Genomic DNA, 22,412 nt, shown 5'->3' on the forward strand with positions numbered 1-22,412 from the left:
TTAGAACACTGTCAATATGCATACATATTAAACTAGCACCATTCTTTTCCCGATTGACTTTTGATTGGAAAAGCTTGTGGGACCTTTAGCCACACTGCGCATGGTCCTGCAGGAATAGCAACTTCGCTTATAACACTGACACAACCCCACATTTGGATGGTCTTTTTCATCTTTCGCTGTCCACAGTAAACATTTTCACTGTGTGATGGACCAAAACAGATGGCTTTTGGCCCAGAGAAATCAAAGGTGCTTCTGGACAATGTTAACATAATATTGCCTTTCAGGTTCTAAGTGCCATTTGTAAATGTAACTTCATACTGTAGTACTTGACAAAAGTTTCCCAATGTCATCCCTTCCCAATAACCATGTGTAATTATATCAGCTATTGAATGACAGTTCTTGACGCTGTTCTGGGATTGCAGATCAGGGGTTGTTCAAATTAGGTTTGAGCCCTTGTCTGTTATGCACTGAAATTCCTCCAGATTTCTTGAATCATTTAATGATAGTAAGTACTGTCGAGGGAGGAATATACAAATCCCTATAAAGTTTGAAAAACATTGTTTTAAAAGATTGAAAGAATTTTCTTAAGCATTTGCTGTCAAACAGATCTTTTTCAACTTTTAAACAGCCTTTTATGGATGCTGCTCTTAATCCCCCAACCTTATTTTACCTCAATACTAGCCCTGAATTGCCCCGTTCCAACTTTTGATCTTTTTTCTTTCTTTTTTTGCAATGTGTTGGGAGCCTGAAATGCAGAAATGGATGCATGTTAACAAAAAGAATGAAGTTGACCACAATATATATATATATATATATATATATATATATATATATATATATATATATATATATATATATATATATATATATATATATATATATATATATATATATATATATATATATATATATCTTCAGGCCATTCAGCCTGCATGTTAAATACAAGTAATAGTTAATTTTCTGGGATATCAACACTTACTGACCAGCACTGTACTTTAAAATAAAAAAAAAGTCCAACAATTCTTCCTGACTATATTTGTCTGCAAATGTCATAGTCTCCTTGTACAGCAAAATAGCAGAAATGATCATCCATCTATCCATCTGCCTGACTACCGACATACCTGTGGGCTATTTTGCTCAGGAAAATGTGCCACAAAAATTTAATGTTGCAGCTAACACACTACAATTCAGGTGGTAGTACACCTCATTGGTGTTTCCTTAAATAACTGCTCACATGACACAAAGTCATTCCAGCAATACCCAGAGATGTTCAGGAAAGACAAAGTAATAAAGACATGCAGCCATCATCTTACAATGATACAGTAAGACTGGAAACACCTGAATTCTGAAGATTTGGAAGTTCCTACTTAAGCAAATGTAGCAGCATTTCCACACATCACTGTCAATGGGCTTCATGAAAGCATAAACTCTTAAAAAGATCTTTGAATCTTATAGGATGAGCCCCTGGAAACAGGAATACAAAGATAAGTAAGTCTCTCAACAACACATACAATGTCAAAAGCAGTGAGAAATGCGGGCTTGTCTATGTGTGCCACAATCATTCCCAACACTCGGTTCATGCAAGCATTGAACAGAGTAGGGGCCAAAATACATCCATGAAGGATTCCACAATTTACTGCAAAGAAATTGCAGACTGTTGCCACTCCACAGAGCAATCCAGGTACCTGTGTACAGGCCCGCCATAACATCAAGTAACTTATTGGAGATCTTGTGAAGCATCAGGATTTCCCCACAAAGCAGCCCTACAGACCAAGTTAAATGCCTGGGCAAAATCAGTATCTGCACCAAAGAAGATTTATGCTTCCTCTCAGTGAGAACACAGAGACACAATGCAGTTCCTGGTTGTCTCAGTCCTCTTTCTATGGACTGAGTCCTGTGCATGTTTACTAGAGTTTTGTGTAGTCTTAATGTCTTGGGTCTTTAGAAGCACAGTATACTGATAGAGCATGATCTTAAGAGCTGATTATGGCATTTGAGGTTTGACACTGAAGCTGTTCATGTACAATGGAGCAATGCCTCAATATTCACTTATGACCATAAAACACTGAGAGAGACAATAAGCATTAAACTGCAAATACAAGTTGCTAAAAAGAACATTCTACAAACTGTGTACGTTTTTCTGTAAAGGACACATAGAAGGCGTTCGCTGCAGAAGTGCTGTTTCTTTGTAATGAAAGGAGCCAGATGAGGTGGTTCAGGTGTCTCGTCAGGACGCCTTTGGGACACCTCAACACAGAGGTTACAAGGACACATCAATCCCGGAGGCGAGTCCAGTGCTGGATGGATTACGTGTATGCCCCATCTGGTTTGGGATTACCTCTGGAAGCTGTAGGATGTGGCTAGGGACAGGGACATCCAGGCTGCCTATTTTAGCATGTGTCTATCATGACATAGCAAATATTGTATGAATTTTTTTGAATGAATTGTATGAACAGGTTTTCATATGTCACACCTTCAAATAATCCAACACTGAAAGTAGCATGCCTTTGTAGTAGACCAATTAATTAGGAACATTACAGATGGCCACGGCCGATGTCTGTTCTCGTAAAGCCAATTACATAAAACATCTGCACTCCCTTCTGACAAGCTGGATTGTCAGTGTGACTTTTGTTGTGCTACGACCAAGGCTTTGACTGGTGCATGGAATGAAAACCAGAAACTTTTGGTATTTTGCTAGGAATGAAAACAAACCAGAAACTTGATATTTTTTATGTTCTGGAACAGAACCTTTTATTTAAAATAATGGTAACTGGTTAATACCGTTAATTTTTGTTCTTGGAAACATTTCAGTTTACAATGACCCAGGGAGGATGTCAGACTTCATTTATATTATACACTGAAACAGCTGGTGGCGGTAATGCACCATGTTGGTTTGCAAACTGCCAATAAACTCAACAGAAGAAGAAGACCCAGTGAAGTTCACTTCTGCCTATTGTATATTTTGGTGATTATTGGCGGCACAATGCACTGCCGTTTCACGCTGAGAAACACACCTGGAGCAGACAAACATCCAGGGACGTCTTTAAAAACACTGCATTTATATTATGCTTTTTTATGTTGGATCAAATGGTATTTATTTTCATCGTGAGCAGAACGCTGAAGATACGTCAGATGCCTGATAGCCAGTAATATTAGGTCATTTTTTAGCCAAGGTTGGAAAAAAAGCAGAAAGATGAAAATTGCTGGATGCATCCTTTAACCATCCTAAACAACATACTAAAAGCCCCCATATATCCTCCTTGAGCTTTCCCTGGTATGATGTCACGACGCCATGAGTGTCATGAATGTTAAAACTGGTGTTTCATCATTTAATTATTTGCAGTGGTATATGTATCTTCATTGTTTGATAGACAAGACTGCTTAAAATGAAACAGATATTATGATATCAAGGAGACACCATGGCATCATTGTGAAATCATGACAGCTCCATGATATCTCCTTTTTTGAGTTGCTGATTTAAAAAAAAAGTCAGAAAATCAGGTCTTTTTCCATGTTTTTCAGGGGATGTCGAGAAGTGAAAATTAGGAGGCTGTTCAAAGGTAAAACACTGTCATCATGGATGGGAAGAGCATTTGCTTTCTGTGTGATAAAGAACTGTTAGCAGAGGAGGCCATCACTGTGACCAGAGGACTGGACACTATTCAAAAAAGCAGCGTGCAGCGAGGGGACAGAATCGCAGAGAGGTTAACTGGCCTTTCATCCATTAATGTGCACACAATATGTCAGAAAAGCTATAAACGAAAATTTAGCATTGTATCCATGCTTCATCCTTCATCCAAAAAAACAAAAAACCCTGAGATCATCACTGCCTCCATTTAACTTTAAACAGCACTGCTTGTTTTGTGGTGATGACTGTGACATATCAGTGGAAACAAAAAGACACGTTCAATTCCGATTCAGTGGTAGTCAAAAATGAAACATTTGCTATCCAGGATCATTTTGATGAAGGTGACTTCATCCATGACTCTTATTCATAACAATGAAAATCCCCTTAATAACCTTTCATGTAGGCGCAGTCTGATTTGAACCATAATACTATATTGTGAATCCAAGTCCCCAAGTTTCTAAAATCGCATAGAACACCTATCCTGGATTGTATAACATCCTCTTTTAAGAGTATTTTGTGGTTCTTCAACATTCCTGTGAAAATCCCTATAATTACAGACTATGAGGTAATTCAACATGATGACATCATATTATGACATCATAAATGAGTTCATAACATTATGATCTCATACTCTTTTGTTTATTTACATTTATGTCAGTGTTTCAAAGCACTGTATTTCTGTTTAATAAAAATGGAATCCAAAATATACCCTTGTATACTAAATTATATATCCGGATGAGGCCATTTCTCACGTAAATATAAGCTATTACGGCATGACGTCAAAACGGTGAACATTCAATGAGGATCCACGGGGACTTTCTGTATGTTAATTTTTTCCAACTTTTTTGATAATTTGACTGGACTATGAACTTTGGCCGGAATATATTTCAACATTTAAAATCACTTATTTTACTTGTTGATGGGACAAAGCGCTGGATTTCTCCATTTCAGGCTCAGAAACACACCCAGAGCAGCACTGAGGGACTTCTTTAAAAAACTCTTCAGTAATTTCCACAATAAGGAATTAAAGCATTTTCCAGACATAATCTTCCAAAACAAGAACATTTTCTTGTCAGGCTGTGATGATGAATCTGACTGAAACAACATAACAGGTCAGATTAAGACTTTATATTTATTCAGTGTGTCAATGGTTTTAATATTTTAAACAGTCAAACTGTAGGAATGGTAATGTGAGGACTGTAGCTTAAGCTTTAGCTGCTGGACAACAGTGGGTTACCGCTTCATCCGTTATTTTGATAACTGATAGACTGAGAGCAACACAGCGCTGTGTCTTTTAAAAATACACAAATACACTGCTTTGCTTAAACAACACAATAAGTCTATTTCAGGTGATCAGCATGGACCCTCTTTTTTTAAAGGCTGTATTTTAAATCAGTGTCCTGTTTTGAAAAGATCTAGCTTCTGCTGTCTGCTGCAGCACACTGTATCGTCTTCTCCGTTTTTTTTTTGTTTTTTTTTGTGTTTTTTTTGTGGAAGCATTACAGCACCACATGCAGGTCTGGCGTATACAGTTTTCATTGCCCCACAGCTGAAACGGAACATTATTAATGCTTTGGGAATGATTATTTTTTGTTCTAACTGGATCGGGAATGTCAATTTTGGGATGGAACCTAAAACTATAACAATTTTGTCTGATTTGTGATTATTATATTGCTGAATTATATCACATGCAAATAAATAAATTAATAAAATAATATTAATAAACTTCCACAAAAACAACAACAAAAGACATTTCAGCACTATATATATTACACATTAGCGGCCCTATTCTCTAAAAATTGTCATCTTTCATTGAATATTCCATATATGTCGACCAGTAGCATGCTTGTGCATTCTTTTGCAAACGGGTAGTTGTGAAGCCAACATGCAAAAAGTCTCTACTAGCTGTGACATCTGCCTCACATAAAACACACTCACAAGCACACTCAAAAAACTAAGATCAATACTTCTGTCACTGCCCTGATTGGTAAATTTAGAAAACTGTAACTGAAACATGAAATTCATCACAAAATGACCTTGTATGTTCTTAAACATTCTCCATACTCTCAATTTATTTGTACTTTACTTCCCCCATCTACTGATTGCTCCATTGATTCCACATGATTACACTCATGTCACACCCCCTCTGCTTCCTTCTTCCCATTTGAACACTTTAGTCGGCATTCATTTTGCTTGGAGGTACAGTAGGAGGAATGATGCAGACGGGCTCTTATCTTAAAACCAGCTATAAATAACCACATGGAAGGATGAAGGGGAAGAGACAGTGAGGACACAGAAAGACAAAGAAGGGATTGAAGGGTGGGAGTTAAAATAGATCAGCTGTGGGATGTGCAAATATTTGGTAAGACAAGAGAATTTGGTTAAAAAAATAAATCAAAGACAAAGCAAAAGCCTGAAGCAGAAGGACTATGACAGACTGTAGAATCCAAAGCAGGTAAGCGCGATGGATTTGACAACATGTCAAACACATCACTGTCCAAAAAAAAAAAAAAAAAAAAATCACAGACAGACTTTGATTTTAGTAAAAGCTAGTACCAATCAGGTTTAACCAACCCCAAACCCCACAAACCTTTCACCATCACTGACTTCAAGTTACTCATACTGCCAAATATGAACTAACATCTGAAATGTGAGACAGGATTAATTAGACTGATACTTTAAGATCTGTCTCAATTAGGAAGTCCAGACTTTCACAACTGGTTTGGAGCTACAAACCAAAGACTGATGTACTTTCAACAACCCCACCACCACCACCTATCTCCTCTGCATGCTGATGATGTGGTTTTAAATGTTAGTGCAGTGGTCAGCTTGTCTTTGGAATGGGTTTTGAAATTCATTCAATAGCACAGTTGGGGATTACAATGCTTGGATTTAAAATGAAATGAAACAGGAATTGATGAGGGTGTCTATAAAGAAATAAGATGGCCAAGACTTAAGGATGAAAAAAGAAATAGAGTTAAAATCGTAACACGTGTGTGTGTGTGAGCCTCTGAACCCTTCTGAAAAACACACACGTGCAGAACAATCAGTATGCATCAACGTTTGTAGCTATGACCCCTTCATCTATTTTATCTTCCATCTTGGAGAGCAGATAATTCACAAAGGTCCTTCAACAACCACATGTCCGTGGCACTTATGTCCTAATGCATGCTGTAGGTACTTTTAAAAAGGCTGTCTTATCAGTCATCATGGCCATAAGCAGGGGAGCTCACCCACCTTAGTGCCACAGCCTTCCTCCCCCATCCTTTATCAAACTGGCTGGCAATCACTTCACCATTACGCTGGTATGTCATAGAATTTTTGTATGACATTATACTTTCAGTTTTGCACTGAAGCAAAGAATGACAAACTGTTCATTGACACTCAGGTCCATGAGTATTTGAACAGTGACCATTTGTGTATTTTTGCATCTGTACACTGCCACAATGTAGCTGAAATGAAACCACAATGAGCTTAGAGTATAAATTTCTACCTTTAAGTCAAGAGTTTTACCAAAGCCAGGAAATGGATTTCCAAGTCACTGAATATGCCTTGGACTTTATCAATCATGTGTGGCTCCACGGAAAAAAGGTTGGGAACTACTGCTCTATACTACACCTATCTAGAGTACAAAGAAGTCCTATATAGGCCCTGAGGCCCATTACTGCCTGTATTTATCTTTGGATTCTATAGCATCAAGCAGATGAAAGACCTCTGGACAGGATGCCAGTTTGACACAGGTTACAGCAATTAAATCTTATAATACAAAGAATTGTTTGGCTGTGTGCTACCAGGAGTTACGAGGCTATGGACTTGTTACAATAGAAGCCTTACAGACACTATCTCTATGCTAAAAGTAAGTAAGTCCTTATTGGGCTTGAGGCCCATCAGGCTGGTGCTGAGCTCAGGTTTTGGTGGAGTGAAGTGGACAAGAGTCCAGAACTCCCCCCAGACAGGACACCAGTCCATGGCAGGTTACTTCCCAAGTGAGGATAGTACCTATTTGCAGTTAGGTGGACTGAGATAAAGCAGACTGTCTTGCCCAAGGACACAGACAGGTAGCATAAGTGGACTTGAACCCAGGTCTATATACTAGCTTCTTATCTGGAGTAGGCAATGCTCAAAAACTGTGGGCTCATGCAATATAGAGAATTGTGGAAGAAACCACCTAGACACTGAAGAAGTTGCAGGCTTCTGTGGCTGTGATTGGATACATTGGGCATAGTGCAATGTTTATTTGCTGCATCAAAGTTATACAGTTTAGTAGAGGAGTGGAACAAAGAAGTATTTTCATCAAAAGATGTGAAATCTTGGCTACAATTTGCCAGAAGTCACACAGGGGGCTAAAGCCTAGATCTGATCTATTTGCTTACATTAAAACCCTTCTATAGACTAATATTTTGAATTTAGCTAGTTAGCTTATATTTTGAGCAACTGGGTTTTGGTTATTGTTGTTAAAAATGATCCTCCTATTCACGAGGTCTATTAGAAAAGAAACCGATCGTTTTATTTAAAAAAAAAACTATATGGATTTGATTTATATGTTTTTACGTCAGCCAAGCTTGAACCTTCGTGCGCATGCGTGAGTTTTTCCACGTCTGTCGGTGACGTCATTCGCCTGTGAGCACGCCTTGTGGGAGGAGTGGTCCAGCCCCTTCGTCGGATTTTCATTGTCTGAGAAGTTGCTGAGAGACTGGCGCTGTGCTTCATCAAAATTTTTTTCAAAAACTGTGAGGCACATCCGAGTGGATACCATTCGAGAAATTAAGCTGGTTTTCGGTGAAAATTTTAACAGCTGATGAGAGATTTTAGATTGTTTCTATCGCTGTAAGGACTTCCCACGGAGCGGGACATCGCGCAGCGCTCTGAGGCGACGTCGTCATCCTGTTTCAAGCTGAAAACCTCCAAATTTAAGCCTCTGTTGACCCAGGACGTCGTGAGAGAACAGAGAATTTTCAGAAGAGGTTGGAATCAGCAGTTTATCCGGACATTCCACTGTTAAAGGAGATTTTTTTAATGAAAGACGTGCGGACGGATTGGCGCGTCGGCTCGCGCCCGCCACAGGAAAAACACCTCCGTGTTGATAACCATTTGTAAAATCCAGGCGGCTTTTGGTGGCTTTCAGTTGAGTGAGTATCTGAGAAATTGTTTAACAGCAGGGCATGTTCCAACTTGTCCTTAAGGCTTCCAACGGAGGTGTTTTTCCTGTGGTGAGCCGACGCGCCAATCCGTCTGCACGTCTTTCATTAAAAAAATCTCCTTTAACAATGGAATGTCCTGATAAACTGCTGATTCCGACCTCTTCTGAAAGTTCTCTGTTCTCTCACGACGTCCTGGGTCAACAGAGGCTTAAATTTGGAGGTTTTCAGCTTGAAACAGGATGACGATGTCGTCTCGGAGCGCTGTGCGACGTCCCACTCCATGGGAAGTCCTTACAGCGATAGAAACAATCCAAAATCTCTTATCAGCTGTTAAAATTTTCACCGAAAACCAGCTGAATTTGTAGAATGGTGTCCACTCGGATGTGCCTCACAGTTTTTGAAAAAATTTTGATGAAGCACAGTGCCAGTCCCTCAGCAACTTCTCAGACAAAGGAATTCCGACGAGGTGGCTGGACCACTCCTCCCACAAGGCATGCTCACAGGCGAATGACGTCACCGACAGGCGTGAAAAAACTCTCGCATGCCCACGAGAGTTCAAGCTTGGCTGATGTAATCACACGTGATTCAAATCCATATGGTTTTTTAAAAAAATAATAAGGTCGGATACTTTTCTAATAGACCTCGTAGTTTGTCAAAGTACTTATGGCCTCTAAAAACAAAGGAATTGTGCACACAAGCGGTTGCAATTCTGAAACAGTGAATATTAAATTTTTGTAAATCTCTTGAATTAAAGCTGAAATTAAAGCCTAACCACATTGTTTCATTTCATCTCCATTGTCGTGGAGCATACAAGCAAAATTACACAGCATCATTGCCCAAATACAGTACTTATGGGCTGGACCGTTTGCCATCTCCTCAGTTTTTTCTGTTTTCCCAATGTTTCAGCCTATTCCCTTTGAGTTTCTCATCAGAAGCTTGGGATGCTGTTTTGGAACACTGTTCTCTCTGTAACAAACAAAGCTTTTTTCTAATATTATTCAACAGGAAGAGATAACATGTTTGTGTTCTAAATGCAGGATTAAAAGTTAATATTAATTAACAATCATATTTGCATTTTCAAAGTAATTTGGCTTTGTACTTCAGCATTACAATTTATAGCCATAAAGAGATGTTTTTACTCCAAATATCTTATCCATGTTCTACTTTGCCTATGAGGGATTACTGGTAACATCCAGTCTATTAGTCTTTGGGTTTGGAAAAAAAACACACACACATACACAAACAAAAGCACCCAAAACACTGTTGTGAGGGCAGCTGCTTGTAATGAAAACACTTTCTGAGAATGGGAATGTGTCATCACAGCCGCAGTAATTTCACAGTAATTGAATGTGAAAATTGTCCGTGTTTCATCTTTGAAAAAAGTGTTTGCACTTTTAAAAGCTAAACAGATTTGCATCCTGAGGTTGCAATCAATTCAATTTCATGTTCAACTGGAAAACTATTGTTAGTATGATCTTATCAAAATGGGGAAAGGCGAATGGCATATTACTCCGAGTGTACATCTTGAAACCTCAAGAAAAACATCACGCTGTAACTTCCACTTAAACAGTTCTGACAGATAACACATTTTAAGCACATCAGTTATTGCTGATTTGAAGGTAGTTGTTAGATATAGCCATAAAGCAGTATTGTGTTGAAGAGATTCTTGCATACCTAGGATTACATTTCTAATAAAAACAATTAAAGCTTGTCCACAGCTGTACATACAGTACCAATATGTGCTCATACACACAACGAATACCTAACATTTCTCCATGTTGGCCACAGACACTCTACTCGCCTCTACTTTTATTCTAAATCTAGTAAGGCAACAAAGAAAACATTAAACATGCAGAGATTGTGAAAAAAAGAAGCTTGCAGTCAAACAAGTAAAACAACAGCTGTTCATGTGAAGATCCTTTGATCAATTTTTTTGAATAGATGTTTTCTCCTACCTGCTATTGGTGTTGCGGAGGATCACGAGACCATCGGGGAAGCCATCCAGGTTGTAGTCCCCCAGGTGAAGAGTCAGAGGTTGGCCGGGTTTCCCTGGTACAAACGCCCATAAGGTGTCCCTCTGCTTGAAATCTGACAGCACTGGAATCCACTGCAACAACAAAATTTACACATCAATCAGAGTTCACAGATATGATAACGACATATAAATAGTAGCAACAAATAACAAGAGAAAAGTAAAACAAATACGGACAGTAGCAGAGGACTGCAAATAAATAATTCCTTATTCTAACAGTCAGGTCAGGTCTGGGAGCATGCACTGATAACACACGTCACCACATTGACCACACTACGGAACTGTCTTGGACTCTGAATGAAACCATTGAGGCAGACAGTAAGTCCATCCAAAACCCTCAAAAGTAATCATCTGTCCGACACAGCCAGGTGAAACATAGGGGTCCCCTTGCCCTTCTGCACTTGTTGCTGGATCATGCCAAAAGAAAGATGCCATATGGATAAAATGGTGAAGCAGACATCCCCCCCTAGTACAACTAATCTTCCTCATCTGAATCTCCCTAAGTAACCATTTGTTTGGCACACACTCATTCCAGAGGGCCCAAGGATCCACTAAAGAGACTGTGCCAATAACTCCATTCACTGACTTAGGCCACTGGTTTGCATCCAAGTCTCACAACCATACAGTAAGACAGGAAGCACCAAGACCTGGACCTTCATTCTCCTGCAAAGGCAACAAGATCACCAAACACCTCTCTCAAGCAAGATCATGACTCCACAAGCCCTTCCAAGAGGCACCTCTCAATCTTATAAAGTCAGTTTCATTAATTTTAAATTTGATTTTAAGTTTTCTATATTTCTAGGAACAAATAAAGAGGGAAGAGTAACATTACGTGGTCATTTAGTACAATTTAATCTACTGACCAAAAAAAATAATGTACATCACAAAAATGACAAAAAAAAAAAAAAAAAAATGTACATCCCATTCAAAATGACATTTCACTTATGTAGGCCATATGGGTAGTATGTTCTACAGCTACCGGTCATAGTTGTTCTGCATTCTGTTCATGGTTTCTGTAATTGCCTCTTGTTCTTTGACTACTCCAGCTCGTGTGTCTTTGTCTCTGATTTGCATTTTCACTTACTCCCACTCTTGCACCTGCTCACACATCTTTGTCTGTTTCATCACCCCACTCTGTCTTCCTGCCTTCACTATCTTGTCTCATGCCTATCTCTGTTCACTAGTCACGCCCCCTTCCAGAACCTTCACCGACACCTGAATCTCATTTCACTAATCACACCACCAGTTATTTAAGCACTCACAGTCTCACAGTCCCTTGCTTGATTGTTGAATGTCTTTCACTTTCCAGCTGTCATTTCCTGCCTCCTTTTGTCTTGTATTCAGCCTGCCGGAATTAGACCTTGTTTTGTCCTTGACCACGTTTTTGTCTCTGCCTTTGATTGCCACCACGCTTTGTATTTTGACCTCAGCCTGTTTTTTCGACCAAGCCTCAGCCTCACGTCTGTCGGTACATTTGCCTCATTGCTGGACCACCTGTGAACCAAATCCCTGCCTTCTTCAACGATTAAACCTAATTCTAACTGCACCTGCTGTGAGTTTGCATTTGTGTCCACCTGGTTTGTGCCCCATCCTGACAGAACAATCAAGCCAAACATGGACACAGCGAACTCCTCACCTGCCATCACAGCTGAAGACCTTGCCATCATTAGAAACATTTTTTCAGAAATGGACTTCTTTTTTGATTGCTTTCGCTCCTGCTTCACACCCAAGAAGAGGTTTGATTATCTCAACCAAGCCCTGGACCTTGTAGAGGCCAACACTTGGCTGTACGACTATTTCTCAGACCTGGAAAGGCTAGATGAATTTTTTGCTGCAGAGAAACTCCCAGCCTGGATTGCACAGCCTGAGCTCCACCTGTCACTCACAGACAGCGACTCCAAGTGGGAGGACGTTGAGGATGAAATGTCATCTGAGGCTGAAGGTCAGGCACTTCAAGACATTGCCACAGTGTTTTTTAAAATACAGGACTTGTTTTTTGAGTTTTTGGACTGTTCTGATCGGTGGCACAGTCAGAAGATTTTTAAGGCAGTAGATGAAATATTGCAGGCCGAGCCTGACATCGTTGTTGCATATCCAGACTTGGCAAACATTAAAATGCTGTTCAGGCGAGGAAAGATCCCTCCTTATATAGAGGACCCCATGGATTTTTTGTTTGAATCAACAATCCACAATTCAGTATTGAACACGCCTCGTTACATCACCCTCTCTGACGCTGCTGTCTCACTTCCTCCTTCAGCAACTTCAGAACCTTGGCTGTCACTTGCAGCAACACTGACCACGCCCAGCCCGCTGCCAACGCCGGCTCCACGGAGCACATTAACGTGAACGGCAGTCGTGCCGCACCAGCCAGAAAGTCAGACACACCGGCTGGTAGCGATACCATCACCGCCCACTCCTCGTCTGGCCCCACAGCCTGCACCAAGGAAGAAGCACTCGCCTCAGCTCCTGGCCTCGGCTCTCGCATGCTCCTCTGCCACAGACGCCAAAGCGCAATCTTTGCCCGACCCTTCTGGAGGGATGACGTCAGTGGATTCACCCCCAGAGCCATTGGGAAAATCAACATCACCTTCACGCACATCGGCACCTGCCTGGGCTTCCCCAGCGTTCCCGCCTCCTTGCAGAGCTGAGCCGTCCACGCATTCTGAAGCATCTGATAAAAATGACACGCCACCTGAGTATTCAGAAGTGGAGCACTCACCATCTGAATCTTGTGCCAGGAAACATGCTGCATGCTCGCCACAAGGTGCGGAGCAGCTGATCTCACCAGCGTTAACCATCTGCTCTTCAGAGGAACCCACTCCGCTCAGTACCTCCAGCACGCACTCACTTCCAGAGCCACCAACACTGCTCACGCCGTCTGAAGCGCCAGGTCTACTGGAAAACATCATAGCTCCATGTGTGGAATCTTTCACAACGCGCCTTTCTCTGAAGTCGTCGACATCTTTGGGAGCACCCACGCCACGCCCATCTCTGTGAACTCCCGTCAAGTCTGCATCACCAGCACTTCTACCCTCCACCAAAGTGACAGTACCGCTCCAGAAAAAGAACAAAGACGACCCTACTGGTAGGACTGTTAATTTTCCCCTTTGCTTAGTTATAGTTCTCGAAATACTTTTCCATGTATTGTGTCCGCCGGAAAAGCAGACTTTCCTCTGCAGTCAGTACCTTTTCAGATTGTCTCTGGGTATGGCCTCTAGGGGATTGACGATGTTTCCTTTAATTTTGTTTTTCTGTGTACCTATATGTTTATGAACCAGGCACAGTTCACATTTTTGTTTGAAACCAATCCGCCTCTCACTTTGTAGTTTAGCTAAATTCTCACTCAGGTCCTTTTTTACATCCTCAGTTTTTGGTTTCTCCCTAAATATGGTTCACTGGATTTTTCTCTGTATGCAAGGTTTGGTTGATCAATTTTTTCTCCTTTTTTGTTCTTTTGTTGGTTGGTTCCATATTGGCAGCTCCCTCAGTCCTGTTTCTTGGTTTTACCGGTCCTTTGCCCCACACTTCCACTCCCCTAGTGGTGCCTTTGTTTAATTATTGCTTTCCTTTGACCCCCTTAGCCTTTTATTTTGTTGAGTTTTTCCTTTTTTCTTAGTAACGTCCATTTATTTCTCAGCTCATTTTGCCACTTGCTTTTCTTTTTGTTCATTGGTTTATTGTTTTACTTTTTGTTGTCAGCAGAAGCAGCCCTTTTCTTGGTTTTCACACATTGTTTGTACGTGGGCTGTGTTCACAGTGTCTTTGGTCGCATCCATTTTTTCCGAGGTACTTAAAGAACGATTAAACCACAAGGTTTAACTGTTTTTCTTTAGTTAATATTTTGTCAATTCTGGTTGTTCCATACTGACCATTGCTGTTCCGTAGGTCCATGGCCCTAGGGGGTGTGGACCACTCTAACATTTTATGTACCTTTTCGGACCCTGGTTCACCCAAGGTTTCTGCCATATGTCCCAGCCAGTCTCCTGGCTGCCCCTCCTGAACCTTCCTTAGTTCTGAATAGTCGACAGGTCCGGCCCCCCGACTCGCCAGTGGTGGTCAGGGGGCCTTCCCATTCTTCCTTTGGTTCTGCTAGGGTCCATAGGCAGCCTCTGGCCTGGCATAATCATTTCGGTCTGCATCATGGTCGCCCTCCTCTATACAGTTCCCCTGGATGCTGGCCCGTGTTCCCTTTTGGTAGTGCCCTCCAGCCATTCCCCCGTCCTCCCACCCATTCTCGGCTTGGGTCTGTGGTTCTCTGGGGACCACCGGTGTCGGTCCGTTGGGGGGGAGGTACTGTCATGATCCAGCCCTGTTGGGCCCGACTGTTATTTTGAAGTCTTTTTTCCACTTTTGTGCTCTGAGCTTTCAGGCCATGTATCATAGTCATGCTTAAGCTGGTCTTGTTTCTTGTTGTCAGGTTTTCATGTTCATGTTATCATTGGTTTTGTTTGTCAATCATCCTTGTATTTGTTCACTCTTGGTTCCTTATGTAGCTGTACTTTAGTTCTGTTCATTACATTGTGTGTATTATGCTTTGGTCACAGTTTTTGGTGGTTATTTACCTGCAAGTGTTTCATGTCTGATTATGTTCCTTTAGTTATTTATTGCACTCTGTTTATCATTTATTTTGTGTTGCTTTATTATACTTCAGTCACATGGTTTTGTTATTTATCTGCAGTGCTTCTTATTTGACTATGTTCTATTTGTTAATTATTGCATTTTCTGTTTATCTGTTATCTTGTTTTATTAATTGCATTATTCTCTAGTCACTGGGTTTGTTTATTCTCTGTTTTTCAGTTGTTTATTTTGCTCTTCTCATTTGTGTATTCAGTTCTTATGTTCAGGCTTAGTTTGTTACCGGTCACAGTTGTTCTGCATTCTGTCCATGGTTTCTGTTATTGCCTGTTGTTCTTTGACTACTCCAGCTCTTGTGTCTTTTTCTCCCACACTTTGATTCAGTCTGCTTTGCATTTTCACTCACTCCCGCTCTTGCACCTGCTCACATATCTTTGTCTGTTTCATCACCCCACTCTGTCTTCCTGCCTTCACTATCTTGTCTCATGCCTATCTCTGTTCACTAGTCACGCCCCCTTCCAGAACCTTCACTGACACCTGAATCTCATTTCACTAATCACACCACCAGTTATTTAAGCACTCACAGTCTCACAGTCCCTTGCTTGATTGTTGAATGTCTTTCACTTTCCAGCTGTCGCTTCCTGCCTCCTTTTGTCTTGTATTCAGCCTGCCGGTATTAGACCTTGTTTTGTCCTTGACCACATTTTTGTCTCTACCTTTGATTGCCACCACGCTTTGTATTTTGACCTCAGCCTGTTTTTTCGACCAAGGCTCAGCCTCACGTCTGTTGGTACCTTTGCCTCATTGCTGGACCACCTGTGAACCAAATCCCTGCCTTCTTCAATGATTAAACCTAATTCTAACTGCACCTGCTGTGAGTTTGCATTTGTGTCCACCTGGTTTGTGCCCCATCCTGACACAAACCGCTACTTCGTGGCATCAAAGGTGTCAGGTATGGACTTTTTTATCCGGCGAAGCTACGCATCACGTACAAGAGGGTGGAGAAGGAGTTTACCTTAGCAAATGACGCTAAACAATATGTCAAGAATTTGATTTCTGGGTGATATATATATATATATATATATATATATATATATATACACAGTTGTATGTAAAAGTTTGGGCACCCCTGATGATTTCCATGATTTTGCTTTATAAATCATTAGTTGTTTGGATCAGCAATTTTAGTTAAATGTATCATATAGCAGAAAAACAGTGTTATTTGAGAAGTGAAATAAAGTTTATAGGATTTACAGAAAGTGTGCAATAATTCTTTAAACAAAACTAGGCAGGTACATAAATTTGGGCACCCCAACAGAAAAAAATATATCAATAGTTAGTAGAGCCTCCTTTTGCAGAAATAACAGCCTCAAAACACTTCCTATAGCTTCCAATGAGAGTCTGGATTCTGGTTGAAGGTATTTTGGACCATTCTTTATTACAAAACATCTCCAGTTCAGTCAGGTTTGTTGTTTTCCGAGCATGGACAGCCCGCTTAAAATCACACCACAGATTTTCAATAATATTCAGGTCTGGGGACTGAGATGGCCATTCCAGAATGTTGTACTTGTTCCTCTGCATAAATGCTTAGTAGATTTGGAGCAGTGTTTAGGGTCATTGTGTTGTTGAAAGATCCAGCCCCGGCGCAACGTCAACTTTGTCACTGATTCTTGAACGTTGTTCTCAAGAATCTGCTGATATTGATTGGAATCCATGTGACCCGCAACTTTAACAAGATTCCCAGTACCTGCACTGGCCCCACAGCCCCATAGCATGATGGAACCACCTCCATATTTTACTGTAGATAGCAAGTGTTTTTCTTGCAATGCTGTTTTTTTTTTCAGTCATGCATACTGCCCCTGGTTATTTCAAAATAACTCAATTTTAGTTTCATCAGTCCACAGCACCTTATTCCAAAATGAAGCTGGCTTGTCCAAATGTGCTTTAGCATACCTCAAGCAACTCTGTTTGTGGTGTTGACATTGAAAAAGCTTCCTCTTCATTACAGCATCATACAGCATCTCCTTGTGGAAAGTGCGCTGCATAGTTGAACGATGCACAGAGGCACTATCTGCAGCATCATGTTGTAGGTGTTATAGGTAGGTTGACTATGACTGCTCTCACCATCCATCGCTTCAGCTTATCTGAGATTATTCTTGGCCTGCCACTTTGGGCATTAACTAGTACTGTGCCTGCGGTCTTCTATTTCCTCACTATGTTCCTCACAGTGGAAACTGATGGCTGAAATCTCTGAGATAGCTTTTTGTATCCTTCCCCTAAACCATGATGTTGAACACTCTTTGTTTTCAGGTCATTTGAGAGTTGTTTAGAGGCTCCCATGTTGCCACTCATTAAAAGAGATGCAAAGAGGGGAAACATTTGCAAATGGCCACCTTAAATACCCTTTCTCATGATTGGATTCACCTGTGTAAGGAGGTCAAGGGTCAATGAGCTTACCAAACCAATTTTGTGTTCCACTAATTAGTACTACATGGATTCAAATCAATAAAATGACAAGGGTGCCTAAATTTATGCACCTGTCCAGTTTTGTTTAAATAATTAATAATGTGATATATTTAACTGAAATTGCTGGACCAAACAACCAATGATTTATAAAGGAAAATCATGAAAATCATCAGGGGTGCCCAAACTTTTACATACAACTCTGTGTGTGTGTGTGTGTGTGTGTGTGTGTGTGTGTGTGTGTGTGTGTGTGTGTGTGTGTGTGTGTGTGTGTGTGTGTGTGTGTGTGTGTGTGTGTGTGTGTGTGTGTGTGTGTGTGTGTGTGTCTCTCTGTGTGCATATTTACTTTTGTTGGAACCTCAGCTTATTTATATCACTTGGACATTGACGTTGTAACTGTTTGTTTTTGTTTGGTTTAAATATTAGTAACCCATAGTAGCATCTATTAATGGCACTGATGATTATTACTATGATGTAATATATTGCTGTTTATTACATAGACGTTTTGCTTTTCTCTATCTTGTCTGGATGAGGGTTACAAAATAATAAAATCATTTGTTAAAATCAGTAAAATAATGCACATACTGTTATTTTAATTTGGAAATTGATGGGAGTTATTTACCTTTTTGAATTTACTTTTGCATCTGTTTGCTCTGCTGTTTCTCCGAGTTGTTCATGTTTTATTGTGGACTTTTTTGGCGCTGTATAACACTGCTGTCTCCATCGTTCTGTGTTTACATGGGGACTTTTCATTTCTCTCCTCTTATTACAAAAATAACTTCCAATATTCAGAGGTGGCGTAATGTTGTGAAGATGAATATATTACCAAGCTGTCTTTTTTCATTTCAATCTATTCCTCTTTTTCTGCCAAAAAACTTCTTTGATTCCTTGGACAAATTAATCTGTGGTTTCATTTGGAATAGGAAACCTCCGAGATTTCATAAAACATTACTGCAAAGATGTAAACCCAGTGGGGGATTTGCATTGCCCAATTTTCAGTCATATTACTGGGCTACACACAAAAAACTTTGTTATTGGTTAAATTGTTTAGTTCTCCTTGGTGCAGATTTGAACTATTATCTTGTACTGGGTCTTCATTAAAGGTTAAATTTTTTTTTCTTCTTTGCCTATTAAACCTTCATTATATACTAATAATCATGTCGTTCTTAATACACTGAAAAGCTGTTTTCAGTTTAGACATCGGTTTAAATTTGTAGCTGCCTCTTCTTTGTGTCCTTTAACCAACAATCATTTGTTTCCTCCGTCTCTTTCAGATCCATCATTTTCAGTTTGGTACGATAGGGGCATAAAACAAATAAGAAATCTATGGCTGAATCTCAATTCTACCCCTCAGCCCTTCCCCTTACCCCTTCCTCTCCGTTTTGCACGGGCATGAGAGACAGAGGGGTGTCTCAGTTCTCTTTTTGGAGTGAGGCGGAGGGGAAGGCGAAGGGCTACAAACCCCTCCAAACGGAGTGAATCTGGATGCAAACTCTGTTTGGAGGGGTAGGAGGAGCTTACCGCTGTCTCCACAGAAACAAACATGGCGCCCAGAGCCGCACAAATGAAAGCGGCTTTCATTACAATTTACGCCATTTAGAAAGTTATAACTTGCCAAAAAACTTTACAGGCAATTGTGTTGTGTGGGCCGCTGAAGAGGAGGTACTGCTGGCCCACCACCACAAGATGGCGCCCTGCTTGAAGTGCGGGCTTCAAGCACGAGAGGGCGTCGGAGCAACCAGGAGTGACAGCTGTCACTCATCATCCGTACCAGCTGTCACTCATCCACTACTCATCACCACCACCATAAAGGCCGGACTGCAACTCCACCTCCCCGCCGAGAAATCAGCTACCATTCAGGTCATTTCTCTGCTGACTGACACGGTGTGTAATAATCTGAACTTCTGTTGCAGCCGTTTTCCTGGTGTTTTCCTTGTCTGTGGGATTGGCGTTTGGTGTGACAGCGACGGCTTCGCCTCACACTCCAAACCAGATAAGTGGTTAACCAGGAGCTGCACGAGTGTGTGATTGGAGGTGGAGGTTCTCCCTCCTTTACTAAACACTGACTGTGGGATTACTGAGTGTGCAAACTCACACTCATCAGGACTGTCTCTGTTCTCTGCCAGCAGTACCGGGTCTGACTGCTGAAGACAGCGGCCACCTGGGGCGCAGGGCTTGGCGGCTCCGGTGTTCTTCAGCTCCGTTGGTGGTGGAAGCTGTGTGGGGATCCAGCTCTTCTCTCGCCAGGCGTCTTCTATCGTCGAGCCTGCCCACACGTCACCTGGTGTATGATTGACACTCCACCATATTGTTATTGTCTGTACGTCGTTGTGCGATTCACAACATTAAATTGTTACTTTTGGCTTATCCATTGTCCGTTCATTAACGCCCCCTGTTGTGGGTCCGTGTCACGTCACTTTCACAACAGGATTTCTCGGCCAGCGTCATGGATCCCGAGGGGCGTCAACCATCGCTTGAACAGCCAATGGAAGAGCGAGGTGCACAGGTGCCAGCAGGAGGCGTGTTGGGTGAGCTGCAGCACATCTTAACCGCCTTTACCGCTCGGTTGGACTTAGTTACCGAGCAGAGCAGTGTTCTCAATCGCAGGATAGAGGCTCTCACTTCCCAGGTGGAAGCGCGTGCTCAGGGCGCTGCTGCAGCACCTCCTCCTGCTGACCGTGTGCCAGAAACAGACATTCCGCTGGTCGTTCAACGAACCCCCCCACCGTCCCCTGAAGCATACATAAGCCCTCCGGAGCCGTACGGAGGCTGTGTGGAGACGTGCGCGGACTTCTTGATGCAGTGCTCGCTCGTCTTTTCACAGCGTCCCATCATGTACGCGTCAGACGCTAGCCGGGTGGCTTACGTTATAAATTTGCTTCGAGGAGAGGCACGCGCCTGGGCTACGGCGCTTTGGGAGCAGAATTCACGGCTCCTAACGGTTTATACTGAGTTTGTGAGGGAGTTCCGACAGGTGTTCGACCACCCTCATAGAGGCGAGACCGCTTCAAGTGTGCTGCTGTCGATACGGCAGGGGGGTCGAAGTGCAGCGAAGTATGCAGTCGACTTCCGCATCGCGGCAGCGCAAGCCGGCTGGAATGCCGTTGCGCTCCGCGCCGCCTTTGTAAACGGACTGTCTCTGGTCCTTAAGGAGCACCTGTTGGCGAAGGACGAGCCGCGGGATTTAGATGGGCTTATTGACCTGGTTATACTGTTAGACAACCGATTAACGGAACACCGACGGCAGCGAGACGAAAGGCGTGGTCAAGTACACGCCGTCCCTCTTCCTCCCGGGTCTGAAAGGGAGCCGACTTCCCCACGCTCCACTGCCAGGGCTCTCCACGTGACAACAGCTCCCCCTGCTGACGTTGCTATGGAAACGAGCAGGGCCAAAAAACGATCAGATCAGAGACAAAGGAGGCTGATCCGTGGAGAGTGTTTTCTCTGCAGCTCTACCGAGCACATACAGAGAGAATGCCCCAAACGGTCAAAACAGCAGCACTCATCCTTAGAGACTGGGCTAAGGGTGGGTCACAACACCCACGTGGGGAAACCCCGACAATCTGCATGAATCCCAGTTACGATCCTGAGTGGGGATCTAACCCTTCACGCCCCAGCACTGGTGGACACGGGGTTGGAGGGGAATCTGCTGGACAGCAGATGGACAAAGGAGGTTGGGCTCCCTCTAGTGGCCTTACCATCACCATTGTCGGTGCGGGCACTAGATGGCACCCTTCTTCCACTAATCACACACCAGACTCAGCCAGTGACATTGGTGGTGTCTGGGAATCACAGGGAGGAGATTGTGTTTTATGTAACACCTTCTACCTCCCGAGTGATTTTGGGTTTTCCATGGGTGTTAAAACACAATCCCCGGATTGATTGGCCGTCTGGGGTTGTGGTTCATTGGAGCGAAACCTGCCACCGGGAGTGTTTAGGATCCTCGGTTCCACCCGGTGTGACAGCTAAGGAGGAGGTTTTAGTCCCCCCCAATCTGGCGGTGGTGCCGGCTGAGTACCACAACCTTGCTGACGTCTTCAGCAAGGATCTGGCACTCACGCTGCCCCCGCACCGTCCGTACGATTGTGCCATTGATTTGATACCAGGCGCTGAGTACCCGTCCAGCAGGCTGTACAACCTCTCACGTCCGGAACGCGAATCAATGGAGACCTACATCCGGGACTCATTAGCTGCCGGGTTGATCCGGAATTCCACCTCCCCGATGGGTGCTGGTTTCTTTTTGTGGGCAAGAAGGACGGCGGACTCCGTCCATGCATTGATTACAGAGGGCTGAACGAGATCACGGTTCGTAACCGATACCCGTTACCTCTGTTGGATTCAGTGTTCATGCCCCTGCAAGTGGAATCCCAAAAGTTGAAGGACAGATACATTGGACCTTTCCCCATCCTCAAAGTCCTCAGTCCAGCCACAGTGAAGCTGAAGCTGCCAGCTTCACTGCGGATCCACCCGGTTTTCCATGTGTCACACATCAAACCTCACCACGTTTCACCCCTCTGTACCCCCGGACCGGCGCAGCCTCCTGCCCGGATCATTGACGGGGAGCCGGCTTGGA

The 22,412-nt window shown here is 42.5% G+C and overlaps 1 protein-coding gene across 5 annotated transcripts in view; it reads right to left on the minus strand.

Moving 5' to 3' along the window:
- The window catches only part of itfg1 (integrin alpha FG-GAP repeat containing 1), a 578,524-nt gene that overhangs the window by 306,033 nt on the left and 250,079 nt on the right, over nt 1-22,412 (minus strand). For 3 of the 5 annotated variants that reach the window (XM_034185393.1, XM_034185373.1, XM_034185387.1), the window contains exon 10: nt 10,725-10,876. In XM_034185393.1, the coding sequence (XP_034041284.1) occupies nt 10,725-10,876 (152 nt within the window). Of the gene's footprint in view, nt 1-10,724; nt 10,881-22,412 lie in introns of all 5 variants that reach the window. The other 2 variants (XM_034185381.1, XM_034185366.1) reach the window with 1 other exon arrangement.

The sequence above is a fragment of the Thalassophryne amazonica genome, chromosome 2 (assembly GCF_902500255.1).
Source record: "Thalassophryne amazonica chromosome 2, fThaAma1.1, whole genome shotgun sequence".
Classification (NCBI taxonomy): domain Eukaryota; kingdom Metazoa; phylum Chordata; class Actinopteri; order Batrachoidiformes; family Batrachoididae; genus Thalassophryne; species Thalassophryne amazonica.